The sequence below is a fragment of the Coregonus clupeaformis genome, chromosome 21 (assembly GCF_020615455.1).
Source record: "Coregonus clupeaformis isolate EN_2021a chromosome 21, ASM2061545v1, whole genome shotgun sequence".
NCBI classification, from domain to species: Eukaryota; Metazoa; Chordata; class Actinopteri; order Salmoniformes; family Salmonidae; genus Coregonus; species Coregonus clupeaformis.
The window spans coordinates 2,525,187-2,541,137 of NC_059212.1; the positions used below are offsets into that span (position 1 = coordinate 2,525,187).

General features: G+C 42.3%; 1 protein-coding gene across 1 annotated transcript in view; it reads right to left on the reverse strand.

Moving 5' to 3' along the window:
* myo10 (myosin X) overlaps nt 1–15,951 on the reverse strand; it is a 326,310-nt gene that overhangs the window by 63,476 nt on the left and 246,883 nt on the right. Inside the window, exons 20-21 of the mRNA XM_045206170.1 lie at nt 8,738–8,862; nt 1,180–1,294 (exon numbers count right to left, since the gene is read on the reverse strand). Of these exons, the coding sequence (XP_045062105.1) occupies nt 1,180–1,294; nt 8,738–8,862 (240 nt within the window). The remainder of the gene's footprint in view (nt 1–1,179; nt 1,295–8,737; nt 8,863–15,951) is intronic.

The window sequence follows — 15,951 nt, forward strand, 5'->3', positions numbered from 1 at the left end:
AAATAGATTTAGGGCTTTATTCAATCATATCTGCGTTAGCCGACATCCGCATAGCGTTTGTTTTGGCGGTGTCGGAGGTGGAACTGCGTTAGAGCGGACAAATCCACAAGTAGCTCCTGGCATTATACCTAAAGAGGACATTGCCATTGGCTGCATGGAGTCGCATTAACAGAAATCCCATGCAGCCTTGTTTACAAGTTCTAACACTGGAATTTGAGATGTACACTACACCTCGAATCTTCATTATTTAGTTGAATGATTTTTCAATTTGAGCTTAATTATTTCTATATAGCCTACACTTTCTCATTCTGAACTTCTAACATGAGTGGGGCGGGTGTGGCTTCAAGAGCAGCTGCTCACCGATTTGACAGCTCCAACGCAGTTCCACCTCCGACACCGCCAAAACATCCGCTATGCGGGTGTCTGCTATCGCCGGTTAATGCTTGATCTGATTGAATCTAGGCCTTAAACATTTTTACATACAGAGTGACAAGCACACACAAAGGAATACAGACTCAAATCACACACACACACACACACACACACACACACCAGATACCCACTCCATATGATATAAGGCAATGAAAACAGAGCGTGATAGACCATGGGGCCATAGGTGATGTAAACAGAATACAATAATCTGGGATTCCACTCTCTGGGCGTTCTAGGCTTCCATTATTCATGATAACACACACATACACACACTGGGGAAACACACATGCGCATACATACACCACATAAGCACGCATATAGACACAAAACGCACGCACGCACGCACGCACGCACACACACACACACACACACACACACACACACACACACACACACACACACACACACACACACACACACACACACACACACACACACACACACACACACACACACACACACACACACACACACACACACACACACACACACACACACACACACACACACACACACACACACACACACACACACACACACACAGTATCCTAGGTAACAGTTATACCATATCTAGCACGTTTCCCTTTTCTGTGTTTCCTTGCCTAAAATATGGTAAAACATTGCTGCAACATCCAGGGAGGGGCTGTACTGTAGTCACTAGCTAGCTTGTCATACTTCCCTGCAAACAATGAATGCAGCTAAACATAATTTTGAAGATAAAACAATGTTGGCCGGGTCGTCTCTCACCTTGGTCTTCCCCAGCTCCCATTCTGCACTGGTGCTGTCGTAGAGGTGGAGTAACTGGACGCACCGTCCCCTTGCGTCTCCTGGTGTGGACACAGTCCTCATTAACACCTTGTACCTAAGAAAGGGGCGGGACCGAATGGAATGTTAGCGTATACATGGCTCGGAATCAATTGGTTATAATACACTAAATATGTCAAAATTTAACATTTACGTTGTCAGTTTTCGAGACATGAAACATTGTTGCAGTTGCAAGCAAAGAGAGAGGGTGTGGAAGTTAATTTAACGTAAATATGTGAATTGTTTTCGCCCCACCATTAGCCAAGTTAGCTTCCTAGCTAGCTAGAGTTATTTACATATTCTTCACAGTTACTGTTCCTAAACTTCTTTGCTAGCTACCATAACGTTGTATTGCCTCCTTTACATTTTTCCAATTGTGATGTATCCACTTTCATAAGGGGGGGGCTTTACTCGCGCTCTAGCGACTCCTTGTGGTGGGCCGGGCGCCTGCAGGCTGACTTCGGTCGTCAGTTGAACGGTGTTTCCTCCGAGCGGGTGTTAAGAAGCGCGGTTTGGCGGGTGATGTTTCGGAGGATGCATGACTCGACCTTCGCCTCTCCTGAGCCTGTTGGTGAGTTGCAGCGATGAGACATGATCGTAATCACGAAATTGCGGAGAAAAAGGGGGTAAAAAAATAAAATAACAAATAAAAGCATATTCTGAGTCTTCCTTATGTTAGGACATGATCTGGCTATGCCATATGGCTGTGGACTACACTAGTTCATTTAGTAGGCAAGATTTGCTTCTAATTCCTATGACATTATATTATTTTATAGTAAGAACAATACAACTGAACATAGCTGAATAAAATAGAAAGGATATTTTTCCCCAAATGATTTTGCGGCTATTCTGTGTTGAGCTGTTAACAAAGAAACAGGCACTCCTATATGCTTAAGTTATTTATGCAACTTCAGTTGTAATACAAACGTTAGACTATATTGTTTGATTTCTAATACATTCCAAGGCTGCATGATGAGACAAATAGGATTTGTTTTTAAAGTCGCATGAAAGGGAAGCGCTCTGCTCTGTTTCTTGCACAGGCTGCACACACTTAATCAGTCTCTCATTCACAATTTGACAAGCACTTGATAATATTCTCAAGCAGAATTCTCAATTTAATTTGATCTGTACATACTGTATATCCTACTAATATTTGTGTGGAATTATGTTTGATTTAGAATGGCCCACAAAAAACAAAAAAAAGTCATCCATAACCTGCACTCGAATTGCGAATGGAGGTTATGTGCAGTTACTTTTTTAATATGCCAGGTAGGCTACACCGTTTGTAAAGCGGAATCATGTGCTTGATTTTATTTTATTTTTTAGCAATAAATAGGCTATAGCAGCACGAGAAAGCTGGGCTCAGCTTTTAAATAGTGGCCAGTCAAAACTCTGTTTTCACACGCAATTACGCAATGACTGGGCTTATAAGAACACATGTTTCACTAGGCTCTGTAGGCTATGGGATCTCCAACCATGTTTCAGGGGTCTTGGGCCTATAGGCTACATTTGGAGTTATTTGGCCACTTTAGATCTGATACAAACCTTAGCAAAACGTATAGGCCTATGGGCTAGGCTACATGATGCATGATGACTGGATCTTTCTAATCCGTAAGAAATCTACCATCCATACTCGCGTCATTTCCTGTCACAAATGTTCTCGTTCTCAACTCCTGTGGCTGGACGCCGCTCGGGCCTGATGGATGTTTCCCCACCTTGTCATCTGTCCCTATCCGAATGGCCTGTGCTACCTGGAACTTGCCTGCCAAATAAGTAATTATTTTGAACTATGGCCTATTTATTGCCTTACCTCCATAACTTGCTACATTTGAACACACTGTATATATATTTTCTGTTGTATTTTTGACTTTATGTTTTGTTTTACCACATATGTAACTCTGTGTTGTTGTTTTTATCGCACTGCTTTGCTTTATCTTGGCCAGGTCGCAGTTGTACATGAGAACTTGTTCTCAACTGGCTTACCTGGTTAAATAAAGGTTAAATAAAAATAAAAATAAATAAAACATCTGCTTCTCCTCCTCCATCTTGTAGTGAAGAAGACAGAGAACAGCAAGAAGATTGGAACAATCAGTGCTGGTCCCATGTCACAAGTCGTGGAAACTGAAGGCAGCGGCATGCTGCTAAGCAGACGGGAGTGACTGCGAGAGGTTCGGAGCAGATTGACATAAGGAATAGCTTCGCTGCACTGGTGCCTGATATACCTGCGCCTTCATCGCTGGGATTGCCTGTGTCTGTGACGGCGGTGTTGAATCCAACTACGCTGACTCCAGCAGTGGCTTCGTCGTCGAGTTCGGCTCCTTTCCCTCTCTTTGGATCTGACGGGGCACTGCCTGCTGTGGGAGGTCTGGACCTATCGCCGGGAGCAGCGGGCGTACACTATCCTGCTTCGACTAATTGTGTGAGGGGTAGGAATGAGCGGATTTCTCTTTTCCCTTTTCCGAACATTGTATTGTGCAGTTCAATAAATGTCTCAGTCCCTGGAGCAAAATCTGTGTGCTATCCAGGAGCACGAGTACAGGACATCAATCAGCTGTTCCCAAACATTTTGAACTAGCATCAGGAAATTGAGTCTATCATAGTTCATGTGGGTTTCAATGGCATTATGAAGGGCAGCTCAGAACATCTGAATATGGATTTTAAAGAACTGATTGGGTCACTGCTTGACACCAACAAACGCCCCATAATATCTGGCACTCTACCCTCCCTAAATCATGGCATTGAATGTTTCAGCAGACGTTTAGCCCTCCATAACTGGCTATGAGATTATTGCAGCTCTGTGGGTGTAACACTTATTGACAATTTTGATACCTTCTGGAAACAAAGCTCATTTTATTAGGACGATGGCATCCACCCAAATCATTTGGGTTGCTGGATCCTTTCACAGCATTATAAGGCTGCGTTGGGACAATTACTTATCAATGAACCAAGCCCAGCTCAGTTAATACCTACCGTTGTGTCGCTGAGTTGTCATAATGCTTCAGCAAATGTACATTATCCCAGGGGCATTGGAAGACACAATGTAAGTAACCTAATTTATGTCCCTCTAAATGTCCTGAATGCCTCTGCTGATTCCACAGCTATTGTATGCTGTAATCATGTGCCTATGAATCAGACTTATACTGTTAACACTGAGGCGGTGTGCCCTAGTAGGAAGTCCACTGTGTGCAGCTCAGTTTTCGAGACATTAAACATTGTTGCAGTTGCAAGCAAAGAGAGAGGGTGTGGAAGTTAATTTAACGTAAATATGTGAATTGTTTTCTCCCCACCGTTAGCCAAGTTAGCTTCCTAGCTAGCTAGAGTTATTTACATATTCTTCACAGTTACCGTCCCTAAACTTCTTTGCTAGCTACCATATTGTGATGTATCCACTTTCATAATGTATTCAAATCTTCAGCTGTAACTCGTAGAAGAACGTACTGTATTGTCAAATAATTGATAGTCAAGTGGAGGGAAAACAGCATTCAATCATCTCAGATAGGGTTGTGGCCCAGCTCAGTTAATACCTACCGTTGTGTCGCTGAGTTGTCATAATGCTTCAGCAAATGTACATTATCCCAGGGGCGTTGGAAGACACAATGTAAGTAACCTAATGTATGTCCCTCTAAATGCCCTGAATGCCTCTGCTGATTCCACAGCTATTGTATGCAGTAATCATGTGCCTATGAATCAGACTTATACTGTTAACACTGAGGCGGTGTGCCCTAGTAGGAAGTCCACTGTGTGCAGCTCACCCTGCACTAACATAAATAACATGAGCATGTCTACTTCTGCTAAGCTTCCCAGTAAAGCAATGAAAACAATCAAGCATCCCAGAAAAGTGCTAAAAATAGCCCATGTTAACATATGTAGCCTAAGAAACAAGGTTAATGAAGTCAATAACTTGCTAGTAAAAGATGACATTCATATTCTGACTATCTCTGAAACTCACTTAGATAATACGTTTGATGATACTGTGGTAGCAATACATGGTTATAACATCTACAAAAAATACAGAAATGCCAATGGGGGTGGTGTTGCGGTCCATATTAAGAACCACATTCCTGTAAAGCTTAGAGAGGATCTCATGTTAAATATTGTTGAAGTAATATGGCTAGAGGTTCATCTGCCTCACCTAAAGCCCATTCTTGTGGGAAGCTGCTATAGACCACCAAGTGCTAACAGTCAGTATCTGGATAATATGTGTAACCAGTGCCTGCAACCTGGTTCAAGTTATCAGTCAACCTACCAGGGTAGTTACAAACAGCACAGGAATGAAATCGTCAACATGTATTGATCAAAACTTTACTAATGCTGAAGACATTTTCCTTAAAGCAGTATCCAAATCCATTGGATGTAGTGATCACAATATAGTAGCCATATCTAGGAAAACCAAAGTTCCAAAGGCTGGGCCTAATATAGTGTATAAGAGGTCATACAATAACTTTTGTAGTGATTCTTATGTTGTTGATGTAAAGAATATTTGCTGGTCTGTGGTGTGTAATGAGACGCTGCACTTGACACATTTATGAAATTGCTTATTCCATTTACAAATAAGCATGCACACATTAAGATGACTGTAAAAACGGTTAAATCCCCTTGGATTGATGAGGAATTGAAAAATGGTATGGTTGAGCGGGATGAGGCAAAAGGAATGGCAAATAAGTCTGACAGCACAACAGATTGGCAAATGTATTGCAAATTGAGAAATCTTGTGACTCAACTGAATAAAAAGAAGAAGAAACTATACTATGAAACAAAGATAAATTATATAAAAAATTATAGTAAAAAGCTTTGGAGCACCTTCAATGACATTTTGGGGAAAAAAGCAAACTCTGGTCCATCATTCATTGAATCAGATGACTCATTCATCACAAACCCACTGATATTGCCAACTATTTTAATGATTTTTTCATTGGCAAGATTAGCTAAACTTAGGCATGACATGCCACCAACAAACGCTGACACTACACATCCAAGTATATCTGACCAAATATGAAAGACAAGCATTGTAATTTTGAATTCCGTAATGTTAGTGTGGAAGAGGTGAAAAAATTATTGTTGTCTATCAACAATGACAAGCCACCAGGGTCTGACAACTTGGATGGAAAATTACTTAGGATAATAGAGGACGATATTGCCACTCCTATTTGCCATATTTTCTATTTAAGCCTACTAGAAAGTGTGTGCCCCCAGGCCTGGAGGGAAGCAAAAGTCAAGAATAGTAAAGCCCCCTTTACTGGCTCAAATAGCCGACCAATCAGCCTGTTACCAACCCTTAGTAAACTTTTTGAAAAATGTGTGTTTGACCAGATACAATGCTATTTTACATTAAACAAATTGACAACAGACTTTCAGCACGTTTATAGGGAAGGACATTCAACAAGCACAGCACTTACACAAATGACTGATAATTGGCTGAGAGAAATGGATGATAAAAAGATTGTGGGGGCTGTTTTGATAGACTTCAGTGAGGCTTTTGACCTTATCGATCATAGTCTGCTGCTGGAAAAACATAAGTGTTATGGCTTTAGGCCCTCTACTATATTGTGGATAAAGAGTTACCTGTCTAACAGAACACAGAGGGTGTTCTTTAATGGAAGCCTGTCCAACATAATCCAGGTAGAATCAGGAATTCCCCAGGGCAGCTGTCTAGGCCCCCTACTTTTTAAAATCTTTACTAACGACATTTTGAGTAAAGCCAGTGTGTCTATGTATGCGGATGACTCAACACTATACACGTCAGCTACCACAGCGACTGAAATGACTGCAACACTTAACAAAGAGCTACAGTTATTTTCAGAATGGGTGGCAAGAAATAAGTTAAATATTTCAAAACCTAAAAGCATTGTATTTGGGACAAATAATTCACTAAACCCTAAACCTCAATTAACTCTTGTAATAAATAATGTGGAAATTTACCAAGTTGAGGTGACTAAACTGCTTGGAGTAACCCTGGATTGTAAACTGTTATGGTCAAAACATATTGATACAACAGTAGCTAAGATGGGGAGAAGTCTGTCCATAATAAAGCGCTGCTCTACCTTCTTAACAGCACTATCAACAAGGCAGGTCCTCTAGGCCCTAGTTTTGTCGCACCTGGACTACTGTTCAGTCGTGTGGTCAGGTGCCACAAAAAGGGACTTTGGAAAATTGCAATTGGCTCAGAACAGGGCAGCACGGCTGGCCCTTGGATGGACACAGAGAGCTAACATCAATGTCAATCTTTCCTGGCTCAAAGTGGAGGAGAGATTGACTTCATCACTACTTGTATTTGTGAGAGGTATTGACATGTTGAATGCACCAAGCTGTCTGTTTAAATTACAGGCACACAGCTTGGACACCCATGCATACCCCACAAGACATGCAACAAGAGGTCTCTTCACAGTCCCCAAGTCCAGAACAGATTATGGGAGGCGCACAGTACTACATAGAGCCATGACTACATGGAACTCTATTCCACATCAGGTAACTGATGCAAGCAGTATAATTAGATTTAAAAAACAGATAAAAAAACATGTTATGGAACAGCGGGGACTGTGCAGAGACAGGTACAGACACACGCATACGCACACACACACTAGCACACACGTACATTGTAATAGTGTTGTATAATGGTATTATAAATGTTATATTGTAGATATGTAGTGGTGTAATAATGTTATATGATGTAATGTTTTATCTTTTGTTTTATGTGTAATGTAAGTGCCTTAATGTGTTTGGACCCAAGGAAGAGTAGCTGCTGCTTTGGCAGCAGCTAATGGGGATCCCTAATAAATACAATACAAATGCATGTGACAATGTTTTGAAAAAGTCGCCAAAAATGCATGCACTGTGCATCATTCACAAGTGATAATATTCTCACCATTCAGACTATTCTCAATTTAATCTTGTCTTTACATATACTAAATAATATGAGTGAAATTAGTTTTGATTTAGAATGGACCATTATCACGCACCTGTCAGAACAGAGGAAATTCTAAGACATACCATCCGTATACAATTGAATAGCAAATGGAGAACTCTTTTCCCGCGGTTCATTTTCAAGCCAGCCAGGTAGGCTACTCCGGTTGTAAAGCAAAGCAATGTGCTTAATATATGGAAAGTTGAGAAATAAATATAGTAGGCCTTGAAATTTGATGGGATTCTCCTCTTTTTAATAGAGGCCATCAAAACTCTGTTTTCTCACGCAATTGCATAGCAGAGCCTATAGAAATGTTGTGCAACAGGAACACATGAGGAGCTGGCTCTCGCTGTGCAACAGGTGATCCTATTCCGCTCAAACTCTGAATGCCAGGGCTCTCATGCAGTGTTTGATTTTCGATTTGCAGTGATGTCAGAGTGATAAAGGGACAATAGAGTGCTGAGTACAGGCCATTAACAACTGGCCGTTAGCAAGTTTGGTAGGCTACTAATGACCATCAAAGGCATCAGAGCACAGTTTTGGAGAAGAGACTTCTACTATGAAACACTTGAACACATACGGCCCCTGCTCTGTACTCACCTGGTACAGAAGTCTTGGAAAGGTCTCCTGATGGGGAAGCCTGTACGGCGGATCTTCACCGTCTCCAGCATCCCTGAGTATCTGAGCTGGTTCAGCACCACCGTCTGGTCAAACTGCTCAGGCATCTGAGGGCAGGAAAGTGGAGGGAAATAAGTAACACTGTGGCGGTTGCTTGGGCACAAAATGGCAGCCACATCACGTCACTCAGGCGGGTGCTGTACATACTGTTTTGGTGTGTTCTTTTGACGTTACACATTAGTAGTGCAGCAGATGAGTTGGCACACACTGTGCAGAGGGAAACCTTGAACCCAGTCGCAATTAGTTATGTAAATATAACCTAATATTGACAAATCTGAAATGATTTGGTGCTTACATGCAGTCGTACTTATGTAGCTTTTCCTCGATAAGTCGTTCAATCAGATGATGTGATACTTGTACAGTGCTTTTTACAACACCATTGTCACAGACAATACATCAGATTTCATTAGGCAAAGATAAATCGTAAAAAAACAGTTTTCATATTTGTGTGTTAAGAAAATACATACGTTTAGTTTGAGACCACTAGAGACACAACCCTGACTTCTTAACAAATGTCATAAATTGACCAAGTTGAGATAACATAACTGATGATGTCTACAACCTTCATGATGCTGGGGTGCTTGAATATCTGAAGATGCCAGAAAATGAGAAAAATAATTACCAACCTACTTGCACCGTTTTCTCTTCCATTTTAGATTTAAGTTCGGACTCAACATTTCTTAGATCCTCTTGTTTTCTCTTACTCCCCTTTGTGTTGTGGCTTGCCATAGTGTATACAACTACATTTAGCTTAATGGGCTTAGATTCATGAATGCTGCTCTTGTAAATCCTTCATTCATACTCTCATCCGATGCATATCTCTCATTCATGAATCTAAGCCCTTTAACACAAAACACACAGACACGCCCTCACACACACACAGACACGCGCACACACACACACACACACAGGCATATCTCTAATTTACAAATCAAAGCCCTTTAATTGACTTGACCATTTAGAGATGTCTCCACCAGCAACAGATACGAAAGCACTGGGGGAAGGAAGGGGAGTGTGTGAGCAAAAGCCTAGTGGAAGTCATCATGGGGTACCCCTCACCTTAACCTCAGTGGGCGTAGGCGGGTAGCAATAAGAGGGCGCTTTCATACCCCATGTAATGCCCCTTTTATTTCAATTTCATTGGAAGGGCAGATCTCTAGATAGCCCCATTCTGGCCAAGAGAAGAAGTGATCAAATTTACCAATGGACACAGATCACTGGCTGAATGACGCCCTGTAAGAGCAACAGGCTAAGGGGACACCTTATTAGCATAATCGCATTTGCATAATGAGCCGGACTAGCCGTCGTTGTGTCACAAAGCCCCGTGTCATAGGAAGCTTCCGCCTCTTTCTTTCTTCTGCTTTTCCTGACTGACTGTCGTTGTCTGGTTTTGACCAACCCGATTGTCTGTCTATCAGATGCGCTTCCTCTCTTTGTATATCACTCTGTCTCTCTTCCAGCTCTTTTTTTTTAATTCTCCGATTTTAAAAAGCTGTTTGTCTGTCAGACAGCTGCCCTCTCTTTCTGTCTCTCTCTTGCTCTCCCTCTCTCTGTCACTTTCTGACATTTAAAACATTGCTTGTTTGTCAGAGAGCTGCCTCTGTAGGTCACATCTCTCTTTCCCTCTCTCTGTGTTGCATATTTTATTCTAATAAAGTACCCTTTATTTTTCTCAGTCTGATTTTAAACCCCACAGCTGTCATTTCAGGAAGCCACAGTGGGGTACTCTCTCTGACATTCAGTTTCTACATCTAAACAGATAGTGAGTATGGGCTCAGGGAGAGCAAGAGCTACACCATGTATATCATCTGAAACAACTACTGTAGGCCTATGACATACTCAGAACTAACCCGGTAAAAGGTGCACTCTGTCTCTTTTGTTTCATTAATTCCCTCAGAGGCCACTTCGGGGGCACTAAATTAACACATTTGGCCAAAAGGCAAAAATAAACTAAATCAATTCTTATAGACCAGAAGACCCACAACCTCTCTCTACAAACAAGTGCAAGGTCAGCCCTTTTGCCCGGCAATGAAAGTTACATATTGCACCTTTAAAAATCTAGTATGTACAGTGAGGGAAAAAAGTATTTGATCCCCTGCTGATTTTGTACGTTTGCCCACGGACAAAGAAATGATCAGTCTATAATTTTAATGGTAAGTTTATTTGAACAGTGAGAGACAGAATAACAACAAAAAAATCCAGAAAAACGCATGTCAAAAATGTTATAAATTGATTTGCATTTTAATGAGGGAAATAAGTATTTGACCCCCTCTCAATCAGAAAGATTTCTGTCTCCCAGGTGTCTTTTATACAGGTAACGAGCTGAGATAAGGAGCACACTCTTAAAGGGAGTGCTCATAATCTCAGTTTGTTACCTGTATAAAAGACACCTGTCCACAGAAGCAATCAATCAATCAGATTCCAAACTCTCCACCATGGCCAAGACCAAAGAGCTCTCCAAGGATGTCAGGGACAAGATTGTAGGCCTACACAAGGCTGGAATGGGCTACAAGACCATCGCCAAGCAGCTTGGTGAGAAGGTGACAACAGTTGGTGCGATTATTCGAAAATGGAAGAAACACAAAAGAACTGTCAATCTCCCTCGGCCTGGGGCTCCATGCAAGATCTCACCTTGTGGAGTTGCAATGATCATGAGAACGGTGAGGAATCAGCCTAGAACTACACAGGAGGATCTTGTCAATGATCTCAAGGCAGCTGGGACCATAGTCACCAAGAAAACAATTGGTAACACACTACGCCGTGAAGGACTGAAATCCTGCAGCGCCCGCAAGGTCCCCCTGCTCAAGAAAGCACATATACAGGGCCGTATGAACTTTGCCAACTGGGTGAAAGTGTTGTGGTCAGATGAGACCAAAATCGAGCTCTTTGGCATCAACTCAACTCGCCGTGTTTGGAGGAGGAGGAATGCTGCCTATGACCCCAAGAACACCATCCCCACCATCAAACATGGAGGTGGAAACATTATGCTTTGGGGGTGTTTTTCTGCTAAGGGGACAGGACAACTTCACCGCATCAAAGGGACGATGGACGGGGACATGTACCGTCAAATCTTGGGTGAGAACCTCCTTCCCTCAGCCAGGGCATTGAAAATGGGTCGTGGATGGGTATTCCAGCATGACAATGACCAAAAACACATGGCCAAGGCAACAAAGGAGTGGCTCAAGAAGAAGCACATTAAGGTCCTGGAGTGGCCTAGCCAGTCTCCAGACCTTGATCCCATAGAAAATCTGTGGAGGGAGCCGAATGTTCGAGTTGTCAAACATCAGCCTCGAAACCTTAATGACTTGGAGAAGATCTGCAAAGAGGAGTGGAACAAAATCCCTCCTGAGATGTGTGCAAAATTGGTGGCCAACTACAAGAAACGTCTGACCTCTGTGATTGCCAACAAGGGTTTTGCCACCAAGTACTAATGTTTTGCAGAGGGGTCAAATACTTATTTCCCTCATTAAAATGCAAATCAATTTATAACATTTTTGACATGCGTTTTTCTGGATTTTTTTGTTGTTATTCTGTCTCTCACTGTTCAAATAAACCTACCATTAAAATTATAGACTGATCATGTCTTTGTCAGTGGGCAAACGTACAAAATCAGCAAGGGATCAAATACTTTTTTCCTTCACTGTAAATGTATGCACTCACTAACTGTAAGTCGCTCTGGATAAGAGTGTCTGCTAAATGACTAAAATGTCAATGTAAAATGTAAATCTAGATCCAGAATCTTTCATTCAGAAGTTCCCAAACTTTAATCAATCAATCAATAGGCATGATTACAAACAACCACAACAGCATCATTCACAGCCTCTCTCTCTGAAAGGAACGTATAGGCTGAGAAAGCAGAACCTTGTCTCTTTCTCACCAAATTTCTAACTAAAGACCTAGATGGTCATTCAGTTGGACAAAAGAGGGTGTGTTCAGGGGGTCATGGGGGTTGGGAACTCTGAGGGAAAAGTCAAATATGGACAAGAGAGAGGAGAGAATGTCCCCCCCCCTTCAGATCATCATACATATAGCAACAAAAAGCTGAATTTCTAGTATACATACAGTATTATATCAATGATTGTAAATAGAATCAATAAGAGAATCCATAATCTCAGTTGATGAGAATATTAATAGGTATTTTCTCTCTGTAAATAACAAAAAATTCATATCACATCAGCTGATTATCACGAGTCAAACATTGGTAAAAACTAGGTTTGCAAAAAGCAACACATACGGTATATAAATTGTGCATTATTTAAACTAACAGTGTCCAAAAGAGCATTGCATTTGAAAGGTTCAAAGATGAATAATACAGTGAGCTGTGGTGACACACATCTGTTTGTTTTTCTTAACAGAAATTTCACATTTTTATCAATCTCCTTATCAATTAATTTAGGTCATGTTGTGAGCAAAATCAATGAACTGCAACAAATGATAACTATCAATTACATTATTGCAGCACAACAATTACACATCTAATAATGACACATAATTGGCAATATCAGAAGAGTTGTCCCTTTCGTGTGTCCTCACCAAAAATGGTAGCCATAGATAATGAATGTGATGGCACAACAATCAGTAACTATAGCTAGCAAATGCAACAAGAAACCACTTTGCCATTTGTCATGCCAACACTGAACCGTGCACCTTTTCAGTCTCCCATTTCCACTCCACCACGAAAGACAATCTTTCAGGTAAAACATACTCCAGTGCAACAAGCAAAGCCTACTGCACACTAGCCGAGCGCTAACACTTTCCATTCAAACTACATTGGCTCTTACCATGCAATGCAGCGTAGTCTCTCATTCCATCTAGAACAGTAAGCCAAGCCTTCCGTATCAAGGCAGAGAGATAGAGACAAATGACAAAAGTTCCTAAAGCCTTGGTCTCTCTCTCTCTCCAACACACACACAAGAATACACACCAGCAGAGAATGAACAAAGCCTTTTCCCAGCTCCGCTTCTCTTTATGTGTGGGGGGCAGTTACCATGGAGATGAGTCCCATGCTGAGGCTAATTTGTATGGGCCACTTGTAGGGACTGTTGGGAAGGGTGGGGAGAGGTGTGTGTGTGTGTGTGTCACAGTGTGTATGTGTAAGTGCGGGAGTTAACATTTTGTGCCTGTATGTGTGCGTGTTCTATGTAAGTGCATATGTGTGTGTGCCTTGGCCTGTGTATGTGTGTACGCACAGGGGGGAAAGGAAATACTGGACAAAAGCAGTGCACTCTGGGAACAAGAGGAGCAGGCAGCCGGGAACAAAAGCTGTTTATTTTCAAACATGGTTGACTCAAGTAGGGCTATGTTCCAATATCCACACTAGCATACCCACTTAGAATGAATACATGTATTGGGCAGGCATTGAAGCCATGGAACATTTTATTTTGCAACGTGACCTAAATGAGCTACCCTCCAGTGCACGCACTGTAACATTGGCTGAAATAGTACTCACACATAACTATTTCATGTTTCAAAACGATTTCTTTATCCAGATTAAGGGTACTGCTATGGAATCCCCTTTGGCTCCTAACTATGCTCATTTGTATTTGGGTTACATGGAGAAACAGTCAATTCACTAACATCTACATGGATATTATGGCGGAGGCGGGCAATGTTTGTTCCCTTGAACTGTAGGTGTTAAGCAGTGAAAACTCTTTTGAATCTGCTGGGGACTCGCATGCTGTTAAGCGTATGATCTGCGACATGTTTGCAGTCATCACGGGGAAAGGTCCGATGGATACCTTCATGTGTGAAAAATGTATTGAACTCGATGCAGCTTATTACTCTTCATGAAGAAATAAAACATCTGATCAAGAGCCTTGAACTGAATAAGGATTCTATGAGACTATTGGCATCTTTAAATGCTTCCTATCAAAACATCCAAGAGGATTATAATGGGACCTTCCTGGGCTATGATCAGTTTCCGCCATTGCACCCCTCTACTAGCTTGAGCCAGATAATGGCTGCTCATTGTTCGACTCCAGGTGAGTGTGAATGGATGCGTGTCGGAACCAGAAAGAAGGAAAATAATCGCTCTCTGCACACCTGCCTTCTTCCCCCGCGTCTGAATTTAAGACTCAAATCGCTTTGAGCCCCTGTCCCCTCTGTCTTCTCTCGGGGACTTAGATGTTCCCTCCATGGCTTTAAAAGCTGCTGTTGCTCCGGATGCCCCTCCAGCTACCTCTCCCTGTCCTAGTCAATCAACTGCCTGGGCACAGCCTGGACCCCTGTGGCCCCCCTCCTTTGGGCCGTGCTCTCTGGCTCAGAGCTCTGTCCCTCTGGCTGGTGCGGCCTGCACGCAGCCGGCGGCTTAGCGGCCCTCCTCTCGGGTGAGCTATGTGGCTCTGGCCTCGCAATCTGCTTCGAGACACGGAAGAGGCCGGATCATTCCGGCGATTGTGATAGTTCGATGGCGAGGCATATATCTGTACCTGGGGCATAGACTGTGTTTTCCTGGAGCAAAAGTTCAGGATATCACCAGGTTGCTCCCTGAGGCTGTGCGTCAGACAAATGGGACTGATACTGTTATAGTTCATGTGGGGTCAAAAGACATTAGGTTGGCCAGATCGGAGCAACTTAAAAAATATTTTATAGACCTTGTTAACAAGCTGAAAGACTTAAAGAAGTGTCCGTTCATCTCTGGCCCTCTTCCTCTGCTGGGTCATGGAAGTGACAGATTCAGTGGACTGCTAGCACTCCATGACTGGCTGAAAGTCTACTGTCGATACGCAGGCATTACTTTTATCGACAATTTTGATACCTTTTGGAAATAGAAGATACTTTTCAGGGATGATGGAATTCACCCAAATCACCTTGGCGCGTGGACACTATCTAATCACTACAAGGCAGCTCTGAGAAATGGACTCTTATGCTCTTTTACTAGCCCTGCTATGGCTAGAAAGGAGGGTACTGCCACTAGCAATTTTACTAATTTGTATTGTAAAGTGAAGCCGCTGCTGTCTCAGGTAATCCCTACTATTATTACGTCTCAACGCCCCCCAGCAAACAGTGATAGATAAGCAACGCAACAGTGCCTCTTCAACCTCAGGAGGCTGAAGAAATGTGGCTTAGCACCTAAAACCCTCACAAACTTTTACAGATGCACAATTAAGAGCATCCTGTCGGGCTGTATCACCGCC